General features: G+C 44.7%; 2 protein-coding genes and 1 pseudogene across 4 annotated transcripts in view; 1 reads left to right on the top strand and 2 right to left on the bottom strand.

The window, feature by feature from the left end:
- NLRP3 (NLR family pyrin domain containing 3) overlaps positions 1-9,740 on the top strand; it is a 31,339-nt gene extending 21,599 nt beyond the window's left edge. For all 3 annotated transcript variants that reach the window (XM_023216110.2, XM_023216112.2, XM_023216109.2), the window contains exons 9-11: positions 4,416-4,586; positions 5,110-5,280; positions 9,025-9,740. In XM_023216110.2, coding sequence (XP_023071878.2) covers positions 4,416-4,586; positions 5,110-5,280; positions 9,025-9,124 — 442 coding nt within the window. In that variant the 3' untranslated portion in view covers positions 9,125-9,740. The remainder of the gene's footprint in view (positions 1-4,415; positions 4,587-5,109; positions 5,281-9,024) is intronic.
- Positions 9,741-11,637: 1,897 nt separating this feature from the next.
- LOC111545182 (olfactory receptor 2B11) lies at positions 11,638-12,679 on the bottom strand. The gene has a single exon (XM_023216090.3). The coding sequence runs from the start codon at positions 12,659-12,661 to the stop codon at positions 11,705-11,707; it is 957 nt and encodes a 318-aa protein (XP_023071858.2). The 5' UTR covers positions 12,662-12,679; the 3' UTR covers positions 11,638-11,704.
- A 3,836-nt stretch (positions 12,680-16,515) lies between these two features.
- LOC111545277 overlaps positions 16,516-21,219 on the bottom strand; it is a 13,442-nt pseudogene continuing 8,738 nt past the window's right edge.

Genomic DNA, 21,219 nt, shown 5'->3' with positions numbered 1-21,219 from the left:
CACTGCCATGCCCGGCTACTTGTTGTGTTTTTAGTAGATACAGGATTTCACTATGTTTGCTAGGCTGGTCTCAAACTCCTGACCTCAGGTGATCTGCTTGCCTTGGCATCCCGAAGTGCTGGGATTACAGGCGTGAGCCACACACCCTGCCTGGTTTACCTTTCGTTTGTTCGTTTGTTACTAAATGTTTCTACACTGCCTGAGAATTCTCATATACCTCTCAATTTCAACAACAATAGGTCTTAAACCCAGATGTCATTCACAAACTTTTTATTAGAAAAGTAACACATGCTTGGTGTAAACATATCATAGTACAAAGTGGAAAGTGAAAATTCCTTCTCAGCCGTCTTCTGAGAGAGCCATTTACAATAGTCTGATGAGCAACCATCCAGACTTTTAAAAATACAATAGATTGTTATATAATCCATCCATCTGTCCATCCGTCTGTCCATCCATCCATCCATCCGTCCATCCGTCCATCTGTCCATCATTCCGTCCGTCCGTCCATCCGTCCATGCATCCATCCATCCATCCATCCATCCATCCATCCATCCATCCATCCAAGGGAGTATCAGAGCTTTGTGAACATATATTGGTTGCTAATTATGGACAAATGGATTTCCTGTATATGCTGATCTGGATGGTATCAGTAATGTGAATGAAGACCTATGCGATTTTCATGTTGCATTTGTAATACATTGTTACATAGTATTTTAAATGCCTAGTCTGTTAGAGCTGCTGTAATAAAGTATCACAAACAGAGAAGCTTAAACAACAGAAATTTATTATCCCTCAGTTCTGGAGGCCAGAAGTGTGAGATTAAGATACCAGCAGGCTGGGTCTTTCTGAGGGCTGTGGGGAATCTGTTCGTGCTTCTCTTTGGTGTCTGGTGGAATGTCATCTTGCTGACACATTTTGACATTCCTTGACCTGTCGATGCCTCTCCCACACCATTGCCTTTATGTCTACGTTGCATCTTCCCTGTGTCTCTGTGTGTCTTTCTCTATGTCCCATGTTTCCCTGTGAAAGAACACAAGTCATGTTAGATTAGTAATGACCTCATCTTAACTAATTACATTTTCAGTAACCGTATATCCAAATAACGTCACAATCTGAAGTACTGGGGCCTAGGACTTCCACATATAAAGTCCTGGAGGAAACAATTCAATCCATCACACCGTATCTATTGAAACTAGAACCATGATATAAATATTTTTCTGTGATGTTCTTTTTTCATTTATCATGGATAAATTTCCACACCGATTTGTGTAGATCTATTGATTGGGGCATAATATCCCATAGTGTCCTTTACCATAATTTATTTAGTCAAATAATGCATTTTGGGATAACTGTTCTTTTCCACTATTACAAACAACTCTGCAAAAAGCACATTTTTATATATAGTTTTATGCATGTGTATAAATGTTATATATAGTTTATGCATTTGCTTTTGAGATATCTATAAGTGGCATTAATCAGTCAAAACTTTCATGCACTTTATGTGTTAGGTGTAGCCATATATGTGGCTGTGTGTTAGGTATAGCCTATGTGTTAGGTTATAGCCACATTTTGTTTTTTCTTGAACTTTAGGTCCTCATGTCTGGCTGCATATTGTGTGCTGCCTGTCTCAATATTGCTCAAGATCACACATACTGAGCCTTTGCAACATTGGTTTAATTATCATACCCCACCTTCCACCCCTGTTCTCTGACCTGCGCCTGCCCTCTTCCTCCCGCCTCGTTGAATGGTGGGGCTTTCCAGGAGGCTGCCAAGTGAGTAAACGGAGGACGGTCCTAAAGCTCTGCTTTCAGTTCCCTCTACCACTCATCGTTACACCAGAGGGAACTTTTTAAAATGCAAATTTGAAAATATTGACCGTTTGTTCAAAAACTTTCAAAAGTTCTTCTCTGTAGTCAGAGTGACATCTTAGCTTGGCACACAAGGCTGTCCCTGATATGCCCTCTCTCCTACCACACCTTGCACTCCATTTTGAGTCATGTTGAATAAGTTTTGTTTTGCTGTTTTAGAGATGCGGACTTGCTATGTTGCTCAGGCTGAATTTGAACTCCTCCGTTTGTCTACAGCCATACCACCCAGAGCCCCCAGTCTCATCTGAACTCCTGGGTTCAAGCAATCCTCCCGTCTCAGATGCCCAAGTAGCTGGGACTATAGGTGGACATCACTGTGCCCAGCTATGAATTAGTTTTGAAACATCTTGATGGTTCTTTTAATCTTCCTTATCCTTGCATCCTCTTTTCCTTTTGCCTGGAGGGTTACCCCCACCTCCCACTTTCTACCATCCATCTAAGAAGCTCCTACTTATTTTTTAATTGTTGTGATCCTCATTTTGTCCATGTAAAAGTAGGGATAAAAATAACATTCCCATCTTGAGGTTGTGATCATTCAATGAGATAACCCTATTTGAAGTCATCATCCATTCAAGCACACAATAAATACTCAAAAAATGTTCAATTTTCTTCCTCAGTTTCCTGCCTTCCTTCCTTCCTCTCTCTCTCCCTCCCTTTCTTTCTCTCTCTCTCTCTCTCTTTCTTTCTTTCCCTTCTTTTTTTAAGACAGGGTTTTTTCTCTGTGGCTCAGGCTGGAGTGCAGTGGTAGGATCATAGCTCACTGTAGCCTTGAACTCCTGGGCTCAAGCAATCTTCCTGCCTCAGCCTTCTGAGTAGCTCGGACTACAGGTGTGTACCACCATGCCTGGGTAATGTTTAAAATGTTTAAAAATTTTTTGTAGAGCTATGTTGCCCAGGCTTGTCTCAAACTCCTGGCCTCAAGTGGTCCTCCCACCTTGGCCTCCCAAAGCACTGGGATTCAGTTTTCATTATGAGACATTTTTGTGACATAGGCAGGTAGTTAATAAAGAAAAATCCCCAACAAATTAACTTAATACAGTACACGGCAAGATATCTAGCTTGGTAAATGTAGAGTTCAGTTAGGTGGATTGTTCAAATCAAGATGTTATGTCGATCACATTCCTGTAATCCAAGGATTGGTTGGTGGGACATGGTTGTTTGATTCTTTAAACACTTTATTATGTATTCAATGTAACCATTGCTTAATAGTTACCAGCATTTTCACAATTTGGATATGACATGTTCTTAACAAAACTACGCTGTTTGTTGCCACTTCTATTACTACTACTGCTGTGTAGTGCTCCCCAGACATCTGTTGAATAATTCATTCTACTCTTTTTTGGAAATAGCGGTAAAGCCTGCATAACTTTAACTACATAACTTTAAAAATATTTTCTCTTTTCCTCTTTGAAGACCATCCCCATTCTGCTGGAATGTCCTTGGCCTTTGCCAGGAATCCTACACATCCCTTCTGCATGGTCATTAACAACAACCCTCTGATAGAATTCTTACCTGGGGATGAGAGCTTAGTAGAAGCCACTCAACACTTGCTTTGTTTTTGTCTGTCTCTCTTGGGTTTCATTTCCCCATTAGTCTTGCTTACTGTGTCTTTTCAATTTGATTCTTCCTTAATTGGGAAGCTAGAAACCAGTGGGTGGGTGGATAATCGCTTTTTCCTGCTGGTCATCTGCTCACACTTTGCTGTCTGAATAAACTTTTTCTGTATTTCTATTTTTCCTGCCTCTTAGACACCAAAGAGCTTAAAAACCATGCCATGGCCTTATTTATTTATTTAGGCAGGGTCTCACTCTGTCGCCCAGGCTAGAGCGTGGCAGCACGATCATGGCTCACTGCAGCCTCGACTTCCTGAACTCAAATGATCCTCCCACTTCTCCAACGTGGTTGAGGGCTGCAGCGAGAAAGAAGTGAGAGGGGCATTTGGGGGAGCAGGAAGGCGGGAGGTGGCAATTGCTAAGGGCCCCACAGTGTTCTTTCACAGCCCTAGTTACAGCTTAGAAGGTCACAACGGACGTTCACCTGTTGTCTTTGATGTTTAAATCTGCACCGACTTCCCATGAGGAGGATTTTTTTCCCTGTCTCTCTTCAAAACAAAACAAAAGCAAAACAAAAACAAAAGCAAAAACAAACAAACAAACAAAAAACAGGTATCTGCAGTGTTACGGGCATTATTAGTCAAGGATAACCACTGGGATGTGTTTCTGGAAGGAGTGGTGCTGAGGAGCACTCGTGGCTGGAGGAAAGCTATGTGAGAAGCAGGAGGAGTATGGGGTAACCGGCTCAGTTTGCCTTGGCTCTCTTTCTGTCGGAGGGATCCCGCAAAACGTCTGCTGAGGCATCATTTGTGTCTCCTGTGGCAGCCACAGACAGCAGGCCATGCTCTCTCCAGATCATATCCGAGATGCTGGCTTCTGCTCTCTGAGCTAAAGGCTGCAGCTGCTGAGAGAGGACAGGGCACTGAGTCGAAGCAGCTGCACAGTGTTGGGGAAGAGCTGGGCACTGAGGACTCTTCTCCCCGTCCTTCTACAGGTTGGTGAATTCTGGCCTTACGTCAGTCTGTTGTTCAGCTTTGTCCTTGGTACTCAGCACTAATCAGAATCTCACGCACCTTTACCTGCGAGGCAACACTCTTGGAGACAAGGGGATCAAGCTACTCTGTGAGGGACTCTTGCACCCTGACTGCAAGCTTCAGGTGTTGGAGTAAGTCCTTCCGCTTATTACAGCGATGGGAACACATGGTGGCCAAGGGTGGAGGGAAGTTTAGGCAGAGTGGCCACAAGATAATCTGTATCTTAGAAGTGAGGTGTCTTTCTTAGAGTTTGCCTTGTTACAGGATTATGGGACTGGGAGGAGTCCTTCTGGATGATATAAAGGTAGGAACTTGAGTCCTTTCCATCACAGTTTTCTGTACCACAAAACAAGGGCGCAGTATGACACTTATATTTAATGGAAATGTAGGGAAGGGCACAGAATTTGGTAAATCAGTGAACAAACCACTGTTAGTAATTTGATCTGTGCAGTGCAGTGGATTTGAAAGAGATGCTCCTATCTGAAAAGGAGAGAGAGGAATAATTACTGGCATACAAGGCTGCTTCAAGCTAGTTAGTCCTGTGCTCTTTTTTTTTTTTTGTACCTGAAAGAAGACAGACTACGATGCTAAGATCTTGGGGAGCTGGGGGGATGGTTAAGGGGACGTTTTCTTTAAAGCACCCCCTTTTTGCAGATTAGACAACTGCAGCCTCACGTCACACTGCTGCTGGGATCTTTCCACACTTCTGACCTCCAGCCAGAGCCTGCGGAAGCTGAGCCTAGGCAACAATGACCTGGGCGACCTGGGGGTCATGATGTTCTGTGAAGTGCTGAAACAGCAGAGCTGCCTCCTGCAGAACCTGGGGTGAGTGTGCTCTGCAGAGATGCCCGTGGCGGGACTCTGAGTTCTCAGGAAATGTTGACTGTTTTCAAAATCCAGGATGACTCTGGCTTCATTTGCAGCCACTCAGGATTAGGTTGGGCCTGGGTCAGTTGTGTGGATTTTTTAAAACAGAGAATATGGGGCTTAAACTACACATTCCACTTCATTGAGACCATTAGAACAACCAAGGTTAAGCTGGATTTCATCCGTATTCCCTAAAGAAACACAAGCCCTAATGCGATCATGGCCAAGGAGGATTCTGTTCTACACAAGGAACCGTACTTTGTAAAACTCGTCTATGGTTCCTCCGAGTTGGAAGGGTCTTTACATAGTGGAAATCTTTTTGTTTTGTTTCTGAGGATTTCTAAATGGGAAAAGAGTGCTCCAGGAACAGCAAGATTGGAAATTACACGAAATTCAACAGTGTGTCGGGAGATTGCCGACCCGCCTCTGTGATACCACTGAGGTAGTCGTCTCCTCTCTAGTAAGAGCTTCCTGGCGAGTCCCACGGTTCTGTCAGCCGTGATGATCGCACTTTTCCCTGAAGATGTTTTCACTGCTTGGCTTTAAGGCCAACATGTTCTCCTGGGTTTTCTCCTATTTCATCAGCTCTTTCTACTCAGTCTCCTTTCTGACCTTTTCTTCATCATCCTGACCCCTATGTGTTGAATCCTCAGAGCTCAGTCGCTGGGCTAATTTTTCTTCCCTACACTTTCTCCCTCATTTAAATTACCTGGTCTTCTGGATTCATGATATATGTGCTGTGGCCTCCAGATTATATGTCTGTAAATTCTGTGTCTGCATGCTTGTCTGATCTTTCTTCTTGGAGGTTTAATAAACCTCTCAAACGTCACATCCAGATCCACACCCATGCTATTCTCTTTTACCTGAAACCTGATTCTTCCCCATCTCAGTCAATGATCACTTCCTCCAAGTTGCTCAGGCCAAAACATTTCTGGTGCTGTCATCACTGTCTCTTTTTTTCTTATAACCACGTCCAATGTGTCAGCACATCCTGTGAACTCTACCTTCCCAGCTTGGCCACTCCCTGACCACTTCTGGCCAGCTTCATGGCTTCTTCCCGGGCTCAAGCCACCATCACCTGGTGTCTGGATTGTCATGGTGGCATTCTGACAGGCCACCCTGCATCTGTTATTCTGATTTTAGCAGACAAGGGATTCAGCTAAAATGTAACTCAGATCATATCACTCTTGCCAACATCATCTGGTGAATTCTTATCACTCATAATCAGAGCAACAAACTCATGGTAGATTCCATGCCCTACATAATCCAGCCTCTCCTGCTTCCGAAGATTCCGCTTCTTCCAACCCTTGCTTATTTTACCCCAGTACAGTGGTCTCCTTGCTGTTTTGCAAGAACACTGTCATCTCTGGATTTTTGCACTTGCTTTTCTTCCTGCCTAGAACTCCCGCCCCTTCAGTATCCACATGCATTATTCTCTGTACATTCTTAAATTTTCTCTTAAAGGTCTTCCTCTCTGCGAGGCTGTCTTTGACTATTCTACTGAAAATAGAAGCAAGCGCTTTTTTCTTCTCTTCTCATTCTCCTCTGCAGTGAAGCACATCTTATGTACTATGTTGTTTTCTTGTTTATTTATTATCTATTTCTGCTCCCAAAATGTAAATTCCTTTAGTCCAGGGACTTCTGTCCATATTAATGATCTCAAGGCTGAGAACTTGTTGGAATGCAGGTTTGAATAAATACAAGTTTGAATCAGCCTTGCATCCTTGTGCCGACGTAATTGAGCACGTTTGCTATAGGACAAGCCAACATTCCCAAAGCTAAGAGAGATGGGGGAAGAAAAGGATTGGTCAGGTCAAAGCTGGGGACACTTCTACATGTAGAGTCACTGACCTAGCCCTGAGGGACATTCAGGACCCAGGCTGAGGGACAAGCTCAAAATAGATTGAAGAATCCATGAATGCAATCAACCTGTTTTCTCAGGCTGCGATAACAAGCTGTTCTAGACTGTGTGACTCAAACACGGAGATTTATTTTCTCACAATACTGGAGGCTGGAAAGTCCAAAATCAAGTCTCTGATGAATTTGGTTGCTGGCGAGAGTCCTCTTCCTGACTTGCAGATGGCTACCTTCTTGCTGTGTGATTGCATGGAGTGAGGGGAGGCAAGAGACAGAAGACAGGGGAGAAAGAACAAACTCTCTGGTATCTCTCCTGTAAGGGCACTCACCCCATCCTGAGGGCCCCACCCTCACCACTTCATCTAACTCTACCTACCTCCCAAGGGCCTCACCTTTAAGTACCATCACATTAGGGGTTCAGGCTTCATCATGGGAATTTTTAAGGAAGACAAGCATTCAGTATATAACACCACCAAACTGAGATGGTTAGAAATGGTGCAGGACAAATGGGCGGATTTATTAGTTAAGTTGCAAGGGAAACTTTATTAAAGAGGAGGAAGAACTTACATCGAAGAAAATGTGAGAGGCATCCTGGGCAAATGCAATGTGTAGAATTGGTTGGGTTCATGACTAAATGAACATAAGGTAAAAAAATTTACAAGACAGTTAAGGAAGTGTAAATGCTGACTGGACATACAGTGATACTAAGAAATTATTGTTAAACAGTTTTGGTGTGACAGTGATATTGTAATTATATTTTAGTGGCACAAAGTGAATTATTGACAGATGCATTAAATGCAATATTTAAAATAATCCATGGGTGGGAGGAGTGGCTGGACAATAGAAGAAACAAGTTGACATGACCTGTTTAATAGTCGAACTTGGGTAATGGACACAGGGGGTTCATTATACTATTTTCTATACTTTTATGTATGCTTAAAAAGTTCCCAACTAGATAGTTAAAAATATAACAGGAAGCACATTGGGCACTTAGAGCTTTTTTTTTTCCCCCACATTTTTACTGGGAGCTGTGGGAGGGGCCTCCTCTGTCATTGGGGGTGCTCACAGTTTCTTCAGCCACTCCATGCTGGGGCCCTGGCGGTCTGGGGGTGGCTGGGCACCTCAGGCTGTTCCCATCATCGCAGACGGGCACTGGGTATTGTAGGGCGTGGCCTTGTTGATGGTGATGGAGTACTTGGTGTAGGGGCTGAACGGGGGCAGAAGTACAGCGAGGCTCCCGATGAGGAAGGACACAACGGAGCACTGGCTCCTCGGCCCAGGCATTCTTTTTTTTTTTTTGAGACGGAGTCTCGCTCTGTCGCCCAGGCTGGAGTGCAGTGGCCGGATCTCAGCTCACTGCAAGCTCCGCCTCCCGGGTTCCCGCCATTCTCCTGCCTCAGCCTCCGGAGTAGCTGGGACTACAGGCGCCGCCACCTCGCCCGGCTAGTTTTTGTATTTTTAGTAGAGACGGGGTTTCACTGGGTTAGCCAGGATGGTCTCGATCTCCTGACCTCGTGATCCGCCCGTCTTGGCCTCCCAAAGTGCTGGAATTACAGGCTTGAGCCACCGCGCCCAGCCTCGGCCCAGGCATTCTTGAAGAAGGCGCCAAGTCTCGCGGCCATCTTGGTCTGGGCGGCGGCGACAGCGGCGAGGACGCGGGGCACTCTGGGAGTTGTGGTCCCCGTTTTTTTTTTTTTGTTTGTTTTGTTTTTGTTTTTGTTTTTTTTTTAACATTTTAGAAGTGTGTGGAGTTTAGGGAAATGGAGAGATGAGACTTCTAAGGTTAACGACTCAGAGAGAGTTATCTGAAGTGGGCAACCCAGGCTTTTCTATTTGCTTTTACAGGTTGTCTGAAATGTATTTCAATTATGAGACAAAAAGGGCGTTAGAAACACTTCAAGAAGAAAAGCCTGAGCTGACCATCGTCTTTCAGCCTTCGTGGTAGGGGTGGAAGCAGGGCTGCAGACGCCAGTGTTCTCGGGCCTCCAGCCGGGGGTCCTCAGGTGGAGTGAGCTGCCATCCTTCCAGGCCAAGAGCGCAGCTCTGTGATCCTTCCGGTGCAGTGTGGGAGAAGAGAGCCTGCCCGCCATGCCTTCGTGTGGGGAGATGGGGCATCTCCTTTGCGCCCGGGCGAGGAAGACACCAGGGCAATGACAGCATCGGATGTTGTTCTCATCACAGCGCCTCAGTTAGAGGATGCTCCTCTTGGTGACCTCATGTAATTAGCTCGTTCAATAAAGCACGTTCTTTGTCTTTATTTTTCTCTTCTCACTGTCTAACTTTCTTTTTCTATCATTTTTTTCTTCTTTGTTCTGTTTACTTTTGCTCATATCATCATTCCTGCTCTCTTTCTATTAACTGACCATAACACAGAACTAGTTGACTATATATTATGTTAAAATTTTATGGCAGCTATTTATTTATTTAAAATTTTTGTAATACTGTTGTTTTCTAATAAGAATGATTCATGCTTTTTGTAGCTAGTTGAAAATTCAGGAATATGTAAAACTTTTTTTTGTATGTATTTAATTAAATTGTTTCCTTTTCTTAATTTTAAAAAAGAGTACCCAGACATTTTTAAAATTATTTCTCTAAAGCACTAAAGGTAAATTAAATTGCTTGGTGCATTTTAAAAGTCACTTTGGCAAATGATTCTATTGTAGATAATTTTTAAAAAATTACCTCACTCTAACTGTAATGAGTGGAATTTCATCTTTGCTAGGATAGAATGAAAATCGTGGAGTGAAAGGTTTGAGAGTATCAGAGCCTGCACTCCTAACTAGAAGTATTATGTAGAAGATGTATCTTGCTTTCAGTTGATAACAGCTTATTTTGGATTTATCCTATCTGAGGAACAGTTCATCTATCATACTTCACAGAGCATTAAGTTTTAAGGAAATATTTACTAATTGCTTCTCAACACATGGACAACTCTTAAACCGCATGGAATTGCTCAGGATGGAAATACTACTTCCTCTATACAATTAGCCATCAAAGTAGCCACACTTTGCTACTCAAAGTGTGGTCTGTGAACTGTCAATATAGGAGTTTGTATAAGAATGTAAAACAATCACATTATTAAACATGCCTTTTAGATAAGCTGACATTTAAAAAAAACCTTAAGACTGTTTTTATAAGGGAAACTGTGAGATTTACATTCTATTGCAAACTGTCTTGTTAGCATTTCTGAGCAGCACCAACTGGAGATTGGGTTTCTGCATCTTGGTGAACTATTACCAACTGCCTTCCTGCTACAAACACTTTGATACCTGTATAAATAATGCAATCAGAAACACATAGCTGAGCTTGAAAGAGAGAAAGATAACTTTTGGGCATTAGGACTTTAAAACTGGCCAGGTTGCTGAGAATGCCATTATTTCATTCCTTTTTATGACTGAATAGTGTTTTTCCATGGTATATATCTCACATTTCCTTTTTCTTTTTTTTTTTTTTTGTTTTGAGATGGAGTCTCACTGTGTCGCCCAGTCTGGAGTGCAGTGGCGTGACCTCAGCTCACTGCAACCTCTGCCTTCCGGGTTCAAGTAATTCTCTGCCTCAGCCTCCTGAGTAGCTGAGATTACAGGCGTGTGCCACCATGCCCAGCTAATTTTTGTATTTTTAGTAGAGACGGGGTTTCACCATCTTGGCCAGGCTGGTCTTGAACTCCTGACCTCATGATTCACCCGCGTTGGCCTCCCAAAGTGCTGGGATTATAGGCATGAGCCACTGCGCCCGGCCTGTCTCACATTTTCTTTATTCACTAGTTGACTGATGGGCATTTGGGCTAGTTCCGTATTTTTCCAATTGCAAATTGTGCTGCTATAAACATGCATGAGCAAGTAACTTTTTCATATAATGACTTATTTTCCTCTGGGTAGATACCCAGTAGTGGCATTGCTGGATCAAATGGTAGATCTACTTTTAGTTCTTTAAGGAATCTTCACACTGTTTTCCATAGTGGTTGTACTAGTTTTTATACTCGTTTACATTTCATGGAAAAACTTTCTATAGAAGAAAATGTGAACTACAGAGAAAAAAAAATCCAAAATCACAGGAAAGAGATAGCAATCTACTTAATTCCTGGAATTGTTTGAAAAAGTCATGTAAAATTTGTGGAGATTTACGTATATGGAGAAAAACACATTCATTATAAGTAAAATAAGGTATTTCAGCTTTATCTTGTGTATACTTAGGAGTAATAGAAAAGAGACAAGTGGGGAGAGAATAAAAGAAATACAGGAAGAGGAAAAGAGAAAAGAATCAGGAAATTAGAAGTTAAATAATTCCACACATACTTATTGCAGTCTATTTAAACAATGCTTAAAAACATATGGCCTCTTAGAATTACATTTTTAAAATGAACTTTGTTACTGTGGGATTTGGGGCATTATGACAGGAAGTGAGATGTTTGAAGATAGGGTTGTTGAGCTCTCTGGGTATTAACTCCTTAAGTGAAAGATGCTCTGAGTGCACATTAGACTTGTGCAGTGTTCTTCAATTGATGGAGACACTACATCTCACGTCCTCATCGTCCACAGAGCCTCCAGATCCTGGCCAGGAGTCTTCTCAGAGCCTCCTTCACATCTTTATTTCTCAGGGTATAGATGAAGGGATTGAGAGTGGGGGTGATTATGGAATAGAAGAGAGAAATAAATTTGCCCTGCTCTTGGGAGTAGCTGGAAGGGGGCTGAAGATACATGTAAATGGCAGGTAGGTAGAAGAGGGAGACGACCATCAGGTGGGAGGAACACGTACCAAAGGCCTTGTGTCGTCCCTTGGAGGATTGGATCCTGAGCACTGTGCGGGCAATAAAGCCATAGGAGAGAAGGATGAGAGCCAGGGGCACCAACACGAAGAAGGCCACCAGCACAGCCAGCGTGGCATCATTCACAGCTGTGTCGGCACACGACAGCTTGATCATGGCCGGGACCTCGCAGAAAAAGTTGTTTAGCACCTGCCGCCCGCAGAACGGCAATTGCACAGTCAGGACCACCTGCACGAAGGAGTTGCCGAAGCCACTGAGCCAGGCCAGAGCCACGAGCTGCTGACAGAGAGCACGGTGCATGAGAACGGCGTAGTGCAGGGGCTCGCAGATGGCCACGTAGCGGTCCAGGGCCATGGCGGCCAGGAGGACACACTCCGTGCATCCCAGCCAGTGGAAGACTGCATACTGCACAGTGCAGCCTCCGTAGCTGATGGTCTTCTGGGAACTGCCCATGTTGACCAGCATCTGAGGGACCGTAGTGGTGGTGTAGCAGAGGTCCAGGAAGGACAGGTGGCTGAGGAAGGTGTACATGGGGCTGTGGAGCTGAGGATCCAGCCGAGATGCCAGGATGATGGCGACGTTCCCCAACATGGCCAGCACGTAGGACAGCATGAGGACCACAAAGAGAGGGAGTTCCAGCCATGGCCTGTCAGACACACCCAGAAGGATGAAGGCTTTAGGGGGGTCCCCTGAAAAGCTCTGGTTGTCACTTTTCATGTTGCGGCATTTTCTGGCACCTGTGACAAATTGAGAAAATCGGAATGAATAATACCCGAGAAGAGGAACTGATCACTTTCCTCCCTCTTGCATCCACTCTTCCTTCCCCAGGTGATAGCCTGTTTCATTCTCCTTATCTCTGTGGAGACGCTGAGATGTGGAGGGATCAGAACAAAGAGCCCCAGCAGCAGCCTCTGTGTCTTTGCTCTCCTTCCTACTCAGTGGCCTCAACTAAAGCCATTTAATCTCCCTGAACTTCTGCATCTGTGAAATGGGGAGAAATACCTGCTTCAATTGCCAAGACTTGGGGACGATAGAGACATTAAGTATGTGAGAAGAATACCTCATGAATGACAGTTGTGTTCCAGGTAGAGTGAAGCCTGCCACAGCTCCCGTCACCGTCAGAATGTTCGATTTCTGTCTACATCCACATCGACAGGGAATTGTCCACCTTTTTAGGCTTTTCCATTTTGGGAGGTAGTGGTAGGAGGGAGGTGGGCGGTGACATAAAGCAAGCAGAAGGGCTTTGTGAGCAGCTGGGGGCTGTATTGATAGAACCACCCCCCATCACCTGCTCACGCTTGCATCCGGCTCCCCGATTCATGCTGATCTCTGCTTTCAAGACCGCTCACGCACAGGCAGCCCTGTCACTCACACTGGTGGTAAAAGCAGCACAGTTCTAGGTCCTCTGAGTCTCTGGAGTGGAAGAGCCAAGTCATATGTTACTTCAGCCCCTGAATAGGTCATGGTAGCTAATGAGACCCCAGAGCATGGAATTTTGAGCACAGGGAGAAAGCTCTTGATTGGCGTGAGAAACATAGTCCCTGGAACTGTCTACGGAAAGATCAGACTGCCCTCTACGGCTAGGTTTTATCTGATGGCTTGAGTGACATTCCAATTTCCTGCACAATGTCTTTGCCAAGCAGCTGTCACCCCTCAGTGATAGAAAACAGCCAATTTGATTTCTGAAACCATTGCTGTTAGGAAGCAACTGGGTTGCCACCTGCTGATTCGTGGCTCCTTTCGACTGCACCCTTGGCTTCTCACCTCCTACACTCGCTGCAGCATTGCACACCTTCCAGTTCCTGATGGGGATGATATGCTCCATGATAGGATTGAAAAATATTATTAATAAACAATAATTAATAATTTATTAATCATACATCCTGCAAGCAGATAATTTATGGAGGATTTTTATTCTTGATGTGGTACCTTATGCATAGACTGTAAAACTAACGGAGATCTGCTCAGCTTAGATGTTGCAACAGGTGTTCCCCACTGCCCCAGTTGATATTCTGAAGAACTCTACTGTTACTGGAAAACAACTCAAACTCCAGGGTTTCAATGGAGGAATAAGTTCAAAATGTCCCTCCTGCTTCTCTAGTTTCAAAACTACACAAGGTTTGTTAGAAAGTTTCCAATATTCTTGTGAAACACTCAATTATTGGACTTCCTCCCAGATTCTATCAACAATACTTATGACATAAACTTCACAGAATGTGATCTTATCTCCAATGAGCGCAAGATGCCAGCCAAAACAGTGAGCTGTGGCCGAGCAAAGTCAAGCTAGCACATGTTCAAGCCTAATTATTAAGAAGTAAAGGAATTATGACATTTCTCCTTCTGAGACTTCTGATTCCAGAGTTTCTTTTCAGAGCCTAACCTGGGAGAAAAGGGAGAAGTTGTAGGGATAGTGAAGAAAGAAATGAGAGAATGAAGGAAGCAAGAAAGATAGAGGGGTCAATGTAGGTGGCAATTTATAATACAGACAAGTGATTTACCACTCACGACGAGCCAGGTACTGTAATAATAACTTGATGTTGCTTTAATATCTCAGCAAGGTCCATGTTTTCACCCCTAATTGACTGAGTGACTTGGGAGGATAGCTGGTCTACCTTAGTTACATGGCAGCAAATGGTAAAGCCAGGACTGAAAGCCAAACTCCTGCTCTTAACTACTATTCTCTCCAGAACTTTGCTTTAAAAAAAGAGCAGCTGGTGACATGGGGAGCAGCAAGGGTCACCTTGCTAAATGCCTAAATGACTAAATGACTAAGACAAAAGAAGATGCTGGGAAGGGGAGAAGAAGGTCGCAGGAGAGAAAGGGGCTGGGATTACAGAGGGGAGGTTTTCTTGTAATTATAGTCCACTGTACATGTGCACACTTAAGTACACACGTGCACACACCTGCATGCGCGTGTACACACACACAGTTTCTCACTAGCAAAGCTGGATACTGCCCAGCCCTGCCCCTCATGCCCTGGATCTGATGCCCTTCTATTCAGGCCTTTCCACATGGAGCTTTCGTAGGTGTCTGGCCTCTGCACTCGACCTTCTTACATCTTCCCCCACTACCCAAGTACAGGTGCCCCCCATGGCACAGCCTTGCTTCCCTGGATGGACACAATCATTCCCACAAATGTCGCCGTCGCGTTCAGACGGAATCCCTCCAGGCTGTTTTTACATCTGCCAGTTCCTCACTGACCTCTAACCCCCTTTTTGACATTGTGAACTGAGGCATCCCAAATTTCACCTGGCAGCCATCCTCCCAGACTCAAAGCAGCTCCTTCACCTTAATTCTGGCTGACTTCCCTTCAGTCACTGTGATGCCAAGTACTGAGGTTCTTTCTAATCATGTTCTACTCCTCAGTCACTCTAGTTCAACACCAAAGTTAAATAATTCAACACCCATATAATGCTGTGATCCCACCCATATAATGTTGCATCGTTGCAGGCACGCACCGTCTGTATCCTCACCACTGCCATCCTCGGCAGAAACCTTCACCAGGACCCCTCTTGGAACTTGCTACCTGCCTCTCTGCAGGCAGCTTCAACCCCTCACTCACCCTCACACCAAGTCATCTTTCTGAGACTCAGGCCTTAAGAGCAAAGATACCTTTAGGTGTTTCAATTACCAAAAATATAAGAACCCATCGCTCAAGGAGCTACCTGCTGATTGCATCGTGTTCACACTGAATTCCTGCAGTTTCTTCTGAGACCCGTCATGTCCCTCTGCCTTGGCAGCCACCACATGGTATTTTAACAGCAGCACTTAGGCCACGGCTGCTGGTAGGCTAGTCTGTGAACCCGCGGGCTGTGATACACCCTTAGATAGATATCATTCCCTGGAGGATATATAATCCTTATGATTAATATATCTATATTATCTATCTCTTATCCCTGACATTTGCTGCTGAAATCTCTGCTGGAGCTTGATGGAATGCATTGTTAGCTCTTCCACCACACAAGATCTAAAATCAAATTTACAGCAGTGTGTGGAATTCCTAGAAAGCAGCTTACGAGATGGGCAAACAGAATTTTATGGATCATAGATTTTATTGCTTATTAGTCCAAAGGGTGTCTTTCTTCAATCTAGAATGCAGCCTTCCATCCCACCACTGGGATAGCCTGGTCCAGGCCCTGTTCAGCTGCAGAGGCCATCATTGGGATTACACTCAAGAGCGTCTTGGGGACAAGGCTTAATGATAGCAATGCTTTCCTGAACTGATAGTAACAGGGACTCTTTCATCACAAAAAGAGAAACAGCCCCTTTCTCCTTAGTTAAGAGCCCCTTTCTCCTTATTTGTTTGCATTTGCCATCCTGGTTCAATGGCATGCTTTTTCTTAGACAGGAGTCTGATAAGTACAATCGAGACATTAGCTGGCACAGGGGCTTGAGAGCACAGAAGCCCAGCCTCAACTCCACCTCTTCATCTTTATTCTCAGTCTCACTCAGCAGCCTCTGCAATGTAGTTAGTGTCCCTGTGCATGCATCCTGTGCCAGGATCTGGGAAAGTGCACATCCTGCTGGGAATAGCAGGAATGTCTTGGGAATCTTATCTCCTTCCCTTCCCTTCATGTCCCGCCTCTGGTTTCAGGACAGCCCAGTTTCTTTCCTTTAACTGTCCGTCTTCTGTAGCTCCCACAGTACAAGGGCGTTTGAGGACCATGAATATCCCTATTGCCACAGCGGACCTGAGGTCTGATTTATCATAACACTTTAATTTGAAAGATTAAACACATTCCTAGCATTGAGAGGAGAAGGGAAGTAAGTCAGCATTGAATGGGCACCCACCAGCTCGCTGTCTGTGCACCAGGCACCGCATATATGCCTTCCCATATCCCGTTTCAATAACTTGAAAACTCACCTCATTCAGGGACTGGGGTACGAGTCCATGGGGTAAGCTATTTAAACACCCAATGCTGGCTCACACGGAGGGGAAGTTACTTTCTCGTAAGCCTCTGGATGTCATAATCTGTCACTCTCAAAAGTAACAAACACTTTCCCTTTAAAAAAATTTATTTTATATTTACTTAAAATAAATAGAGATGGGGTCTTGCTATTGCTCAGACTAGTCTCGAACTCCTAGACTCAAGTGATCCTCCCACCTTGACCTCCCAAAGTGCTGGGATTACAGGCGTGAGCCACCTTGCCTAGCCCAGTTTCCCTTTTGCATGCACGACTTTGTTAAACACCCTGTAAACCTGAAAAATGTTAAAGACCTCATCTAATGGAAAAATTTTAAATGTGCTGTATCATTTGATAATCACTTCCAATATGTTAATTTTTTACTTTTTAGGGAGATTGCAATTTCTTTTTTTCTTTTCTTTTTTAAAATTATACTTTAAGTTCTGGGATACATGTGCAGAACGTGCAGGTTTGTTACACAGGTATATACGTGCCATGGTTGTTTGCTGAATCATCAACCCGTCATCTGCATTAGGTATTTCTCCCAATGCTCTCCCTCCCCTAGACCCTACGCCCCAACAGACCCCGGTGTGTGATGTTCCCCTCCCTGTGTCCATGTGTTCTCATTGATCAGCTCCCACTTACGAGTAAGAACATGAACATGTCTTACGTATTATGTCATTCACAGCATAAATAATGCAATTAATTCACAAAAATGATTATTGATTTTGTTAGCAAATCTAAAAGCCTCATCCCTCAAATAGCTCCTTATTCCGGAGGGTACGTAGAGTCCTCAGCCTCATCAGTTATTCCTTCTAGTGCTGGGGAGGAGGGGAAGAGGAGGAGAAGGAGCTGGGGCCCAGCAGTGATGGCCTATGGGAGGGAGGATACGGCTGCACAGCCCTCAGCACACGGCTCACGCAGGGTGGGCCCCTCCGCACATGCCTCCCCCCTACCACTGCCACACTTCTTCGCCTTTTTATGTGGTCTGACTTTTTCAGATTTTTCAATTTGAAGCTTGCTTTCTCGGGGACTGATACTATTCAGCTTTGCGTTCTCTTTTTCTCTCTTTCCATGGCCCTGCTCAGCTCAATACTGCCCTTGTGACTGCAATTCAGCATCCTCAAAAATAGGGGGAAGCAGAGGAAGGGGCTCAGGGTCCCCATACACTGTGTGCAATGTCCACTGTTCCGATGAGTGTCAGAGAGCATGCCTACCTACAGGCAGAGCATCCTGTACTGCTCCCGGCTCTCTTTTCTAGATAAAACAACACAACACAATTTTACACTTGCTGCTGAATGTGTGGTCCTTGTTCATCGACTCATCCATCCTCCACCTCACGTGCCCGTGGTCTCCAGCAGACACCAGTGTTAATACTGCCGCAGCCTGCACTGTACAGATTTTAGCTTGACTAGAGTTGAGGATGAATCACTTACCTCCAGGGTACCTGGCTCCTACAGAAGACTTGGTTTAGGACTGAAGGCTGTATTGCAGCCTGTACTGGCCTTAGTTGCAGAGGGATATTTAAGGATGGACTTACTAGAAATGCTCTTCATATTCCAGGAAGACACAGCTCATTTCCTCTCATGGGCCACTGTGGCCTTGCCATTTGCTGGAACCCCACCCTCTGAGCAAGTCTGAGAGATTCTTCTCAGTCTAGAAGGAGTCTGCTGTCCATTGCAACAGGCTTGCTGGGGAGACCCGGGCTTTTCTGGACTCTCCCCTGGCAGTGCGTGAGGTCCGTGGAGCTGCCCTGACCTTGGTCTCCCAGAGTGCCTATAGACACCTTGACATGCTGGGGGTCACTTCCGAGGATAAAGCTTTCAGGCAACACACCGTGCCCGTGTCACGTTCCTGTTCATTTCAAAGTTATCCCTCAGGTTTACCTTGGTCTCATCCTCTCCACTGTTTTCTATAAGGGCCCTGCCCGTTCTCCCCAGACTTGCTCTCCTCTGGCTGTGAAATTATCCCTAACCCTGAGGTTTTATTTAATTAGTGTCTAAGGAGTTAGCTGATAATCGAGGTGGTGTGAGAGCTTGGAGTTCTTGCAATTAAAGGCAAATCCCAGAAGACCAGAAAACCAGAGAAAATGGATCAATAATGGGGAATGAGAACTCTGTGTGTGTGTGTGTGTGTGTGTGTTTGCGTGTGTTGAACTCTTCAGGGTTGGTGCATGGTGGGGCGATTACTGTAACATCAGAGTGGAGTAGTAACTAGAGTGTGTGATTCAGTTAAAGCATGAGACCGAACTGGCTTCAGCACCAGGCTCGGTCCTCATGCTGTGTGTCTTTCAGCAGGTTACCTAACCTATCTGTGCCTCACTTGTGTCATCTAAAAAATACAAGAAACATTAGTATTGTTTTGCACAGTCTGTTACAAGGGTGGAATGAATTGGTACTTGTAAAGCACTCAGAACAATGAGTGGCACAGAGTAATACATGTTGAGGGGTTTTTGTTGTTCTTGTTGATATATTGTCTCAGCACCCTATTCTATTTTTCACATGGAGGGGATATAAAAGTCGTAAGAGAGCCCGCAAGAAGTGGAGCAAATTTTATTTTATTTATCTTTTTATTTTCTTATTTGTATAAATTTAAGGGCTACTGGTGCAATTTTGTTACACGGATATATTGTGCAGTGGTGAAATCTGGGCATTTAGTGTAACTATCACCCGAATAATGTACATTTTACCCCACGTAATTTCTCCTCCCTCACCCCCTGACATCCTCCTACCCTCCGTAGTCTCCAGGGTCTCTTACTCCATCCTCTGCATCCCTGTGGACACATCATTTCGCTCCCACTTGTAACCGAGAACGTGGTATTTGACTTTCTGTTTGTCCGTGGTTTGGCTTAAGATAGTGGCCTCCAGTTCCATCCACATTGCAGCAAGACATGACTTCATTTTTTTTTATGGCTGAATAGAATTCTTATAGTGCAAATTTTAATTCATGAGCAATAATTCATGTGATTAAATGCTGCTACCGGAACCACTGTGAATAGCAGCACCTTGGTGCAGTTACTCTCCCTCTCTAGGTTTTGACTTGATCATCTTTTCTCTCTAGCTTTAGATGTCTAAGTGGACACAGGGTGAGTCATGGCCGTGAGTCAGGGCTCTATTTTTACCCACTGGGGATGGAGGGAGGAGAGAGAATATGTGTACCAGAGGAAGATGGTGCGACTGTGCTTTGCCAATGAAGTGGGAGCTGTCCCTAATCCTAAGCATGCTCTGTTGTACTCTCTTCCACGGAGAGCCAGATGAGGCACCAGGGATGTCTTAGACACTGTCTTTCTTTTTTTTTGAGACAGAGTTTCGCTCTTGTCGCCCAGGCTGGAGTACAGTGGTGCAACCTGGGCTCACTGCAACCTCCGCCTCCCAGGTTCAAGTGATTCTCCTGCCTCAGCCTCCCGAGTCTATGGGATTACAGGCACCTGCCACCATGCCCGGCTACTTTTTTGTGTTTTTAGTAGAGACAGGGTTTCACCATGTTGGCCAGGCTGGTCTCGAACTCCTGGCCTCAGCTGATCCCCCTGCCTTGGCCTCCCAAAGTGCTGGGATTACAGGCATGAGCCACCATGCCCGGCCTTAAACACTGTCTTGTTATCCAGCTGGGATAATTTCCAGAGGTGAAGAGGCTTACATACCTGTGCAGTTGGGGGAAGAAAGGTGGAATAGGCAGTTTTGTGCTGAGAAAACTGAGATGCAATTGTAGTTGGAAACTCTCATGACTAAGACTGACACAGGGTCCCACTGGAATTGTGCTAATTGTCATCTTGATCATCTTTCTTCAAATATCTGTCCTCCCACTCTTATTGTTGGCACCCCCTTTTACTCCACGCAGCAAGGTACTCTGTGATGTGATTATATTTTCCAGGCTTCCTAACAGATAGGGGAAGCTAATGAGATAAAATTACTGGGAAAGCTTGGAAAAATATTAGCCAATCCTCCTTTCTCTATTTTTGCGCATGGAACGTAGTCTTGATGGCTAGAGCCCTAGCAGCCATATTTGATCTTAAAGCAATCTTAAAGAAGAAAGGCACATACTAAGAACGGTGGAACAGGCCAGCCATGGTGGCTCACACCTGTAATCCCAGCACTTTGGGAGGCTGAGGCGGGCGGATCACCTAAGGTTGGGAGTTTGAGACCGGCCTCACCAACATGAAGAAACCCTGTCTCTACTAAAAATACAAAAAAATTAGCCAGGCGTGGTGGCACATGCCTGTAACCCCAGCTACTTGGGAGCCTGAGGCAGGAGAATCGCTTGAACCTGGGAGGTGGAGGTAGCAGTGAGCTGAAATTATGCCATTGCATTCCAGCCTGGGCAACAAGAGTGAAACTCCATCTCAAAAAAAAAAAAAAAATAATAATAATAAT

The sequence above is a fragment of the Piliocolobus tephrosceles genome, chromosome 1 (genome assembly GCF_002776525.5).
Source record: "Piliocolobus tephrosceles isolate RC106 chromosome 1, ASM277652v3, whole genome shotgun sequence".
NCBI classification, from domain to species: Eukaryota; Metazoa; Chordata; class Mammalia; order Primates; family Cercopithecidae; genus Piliocolobus; species Piliocolobus tephrosceles.
Note: the sequence above shows the minus strand (reverse complement) of the source record. Positions and strands in the feature narration are given on the sequence as shown.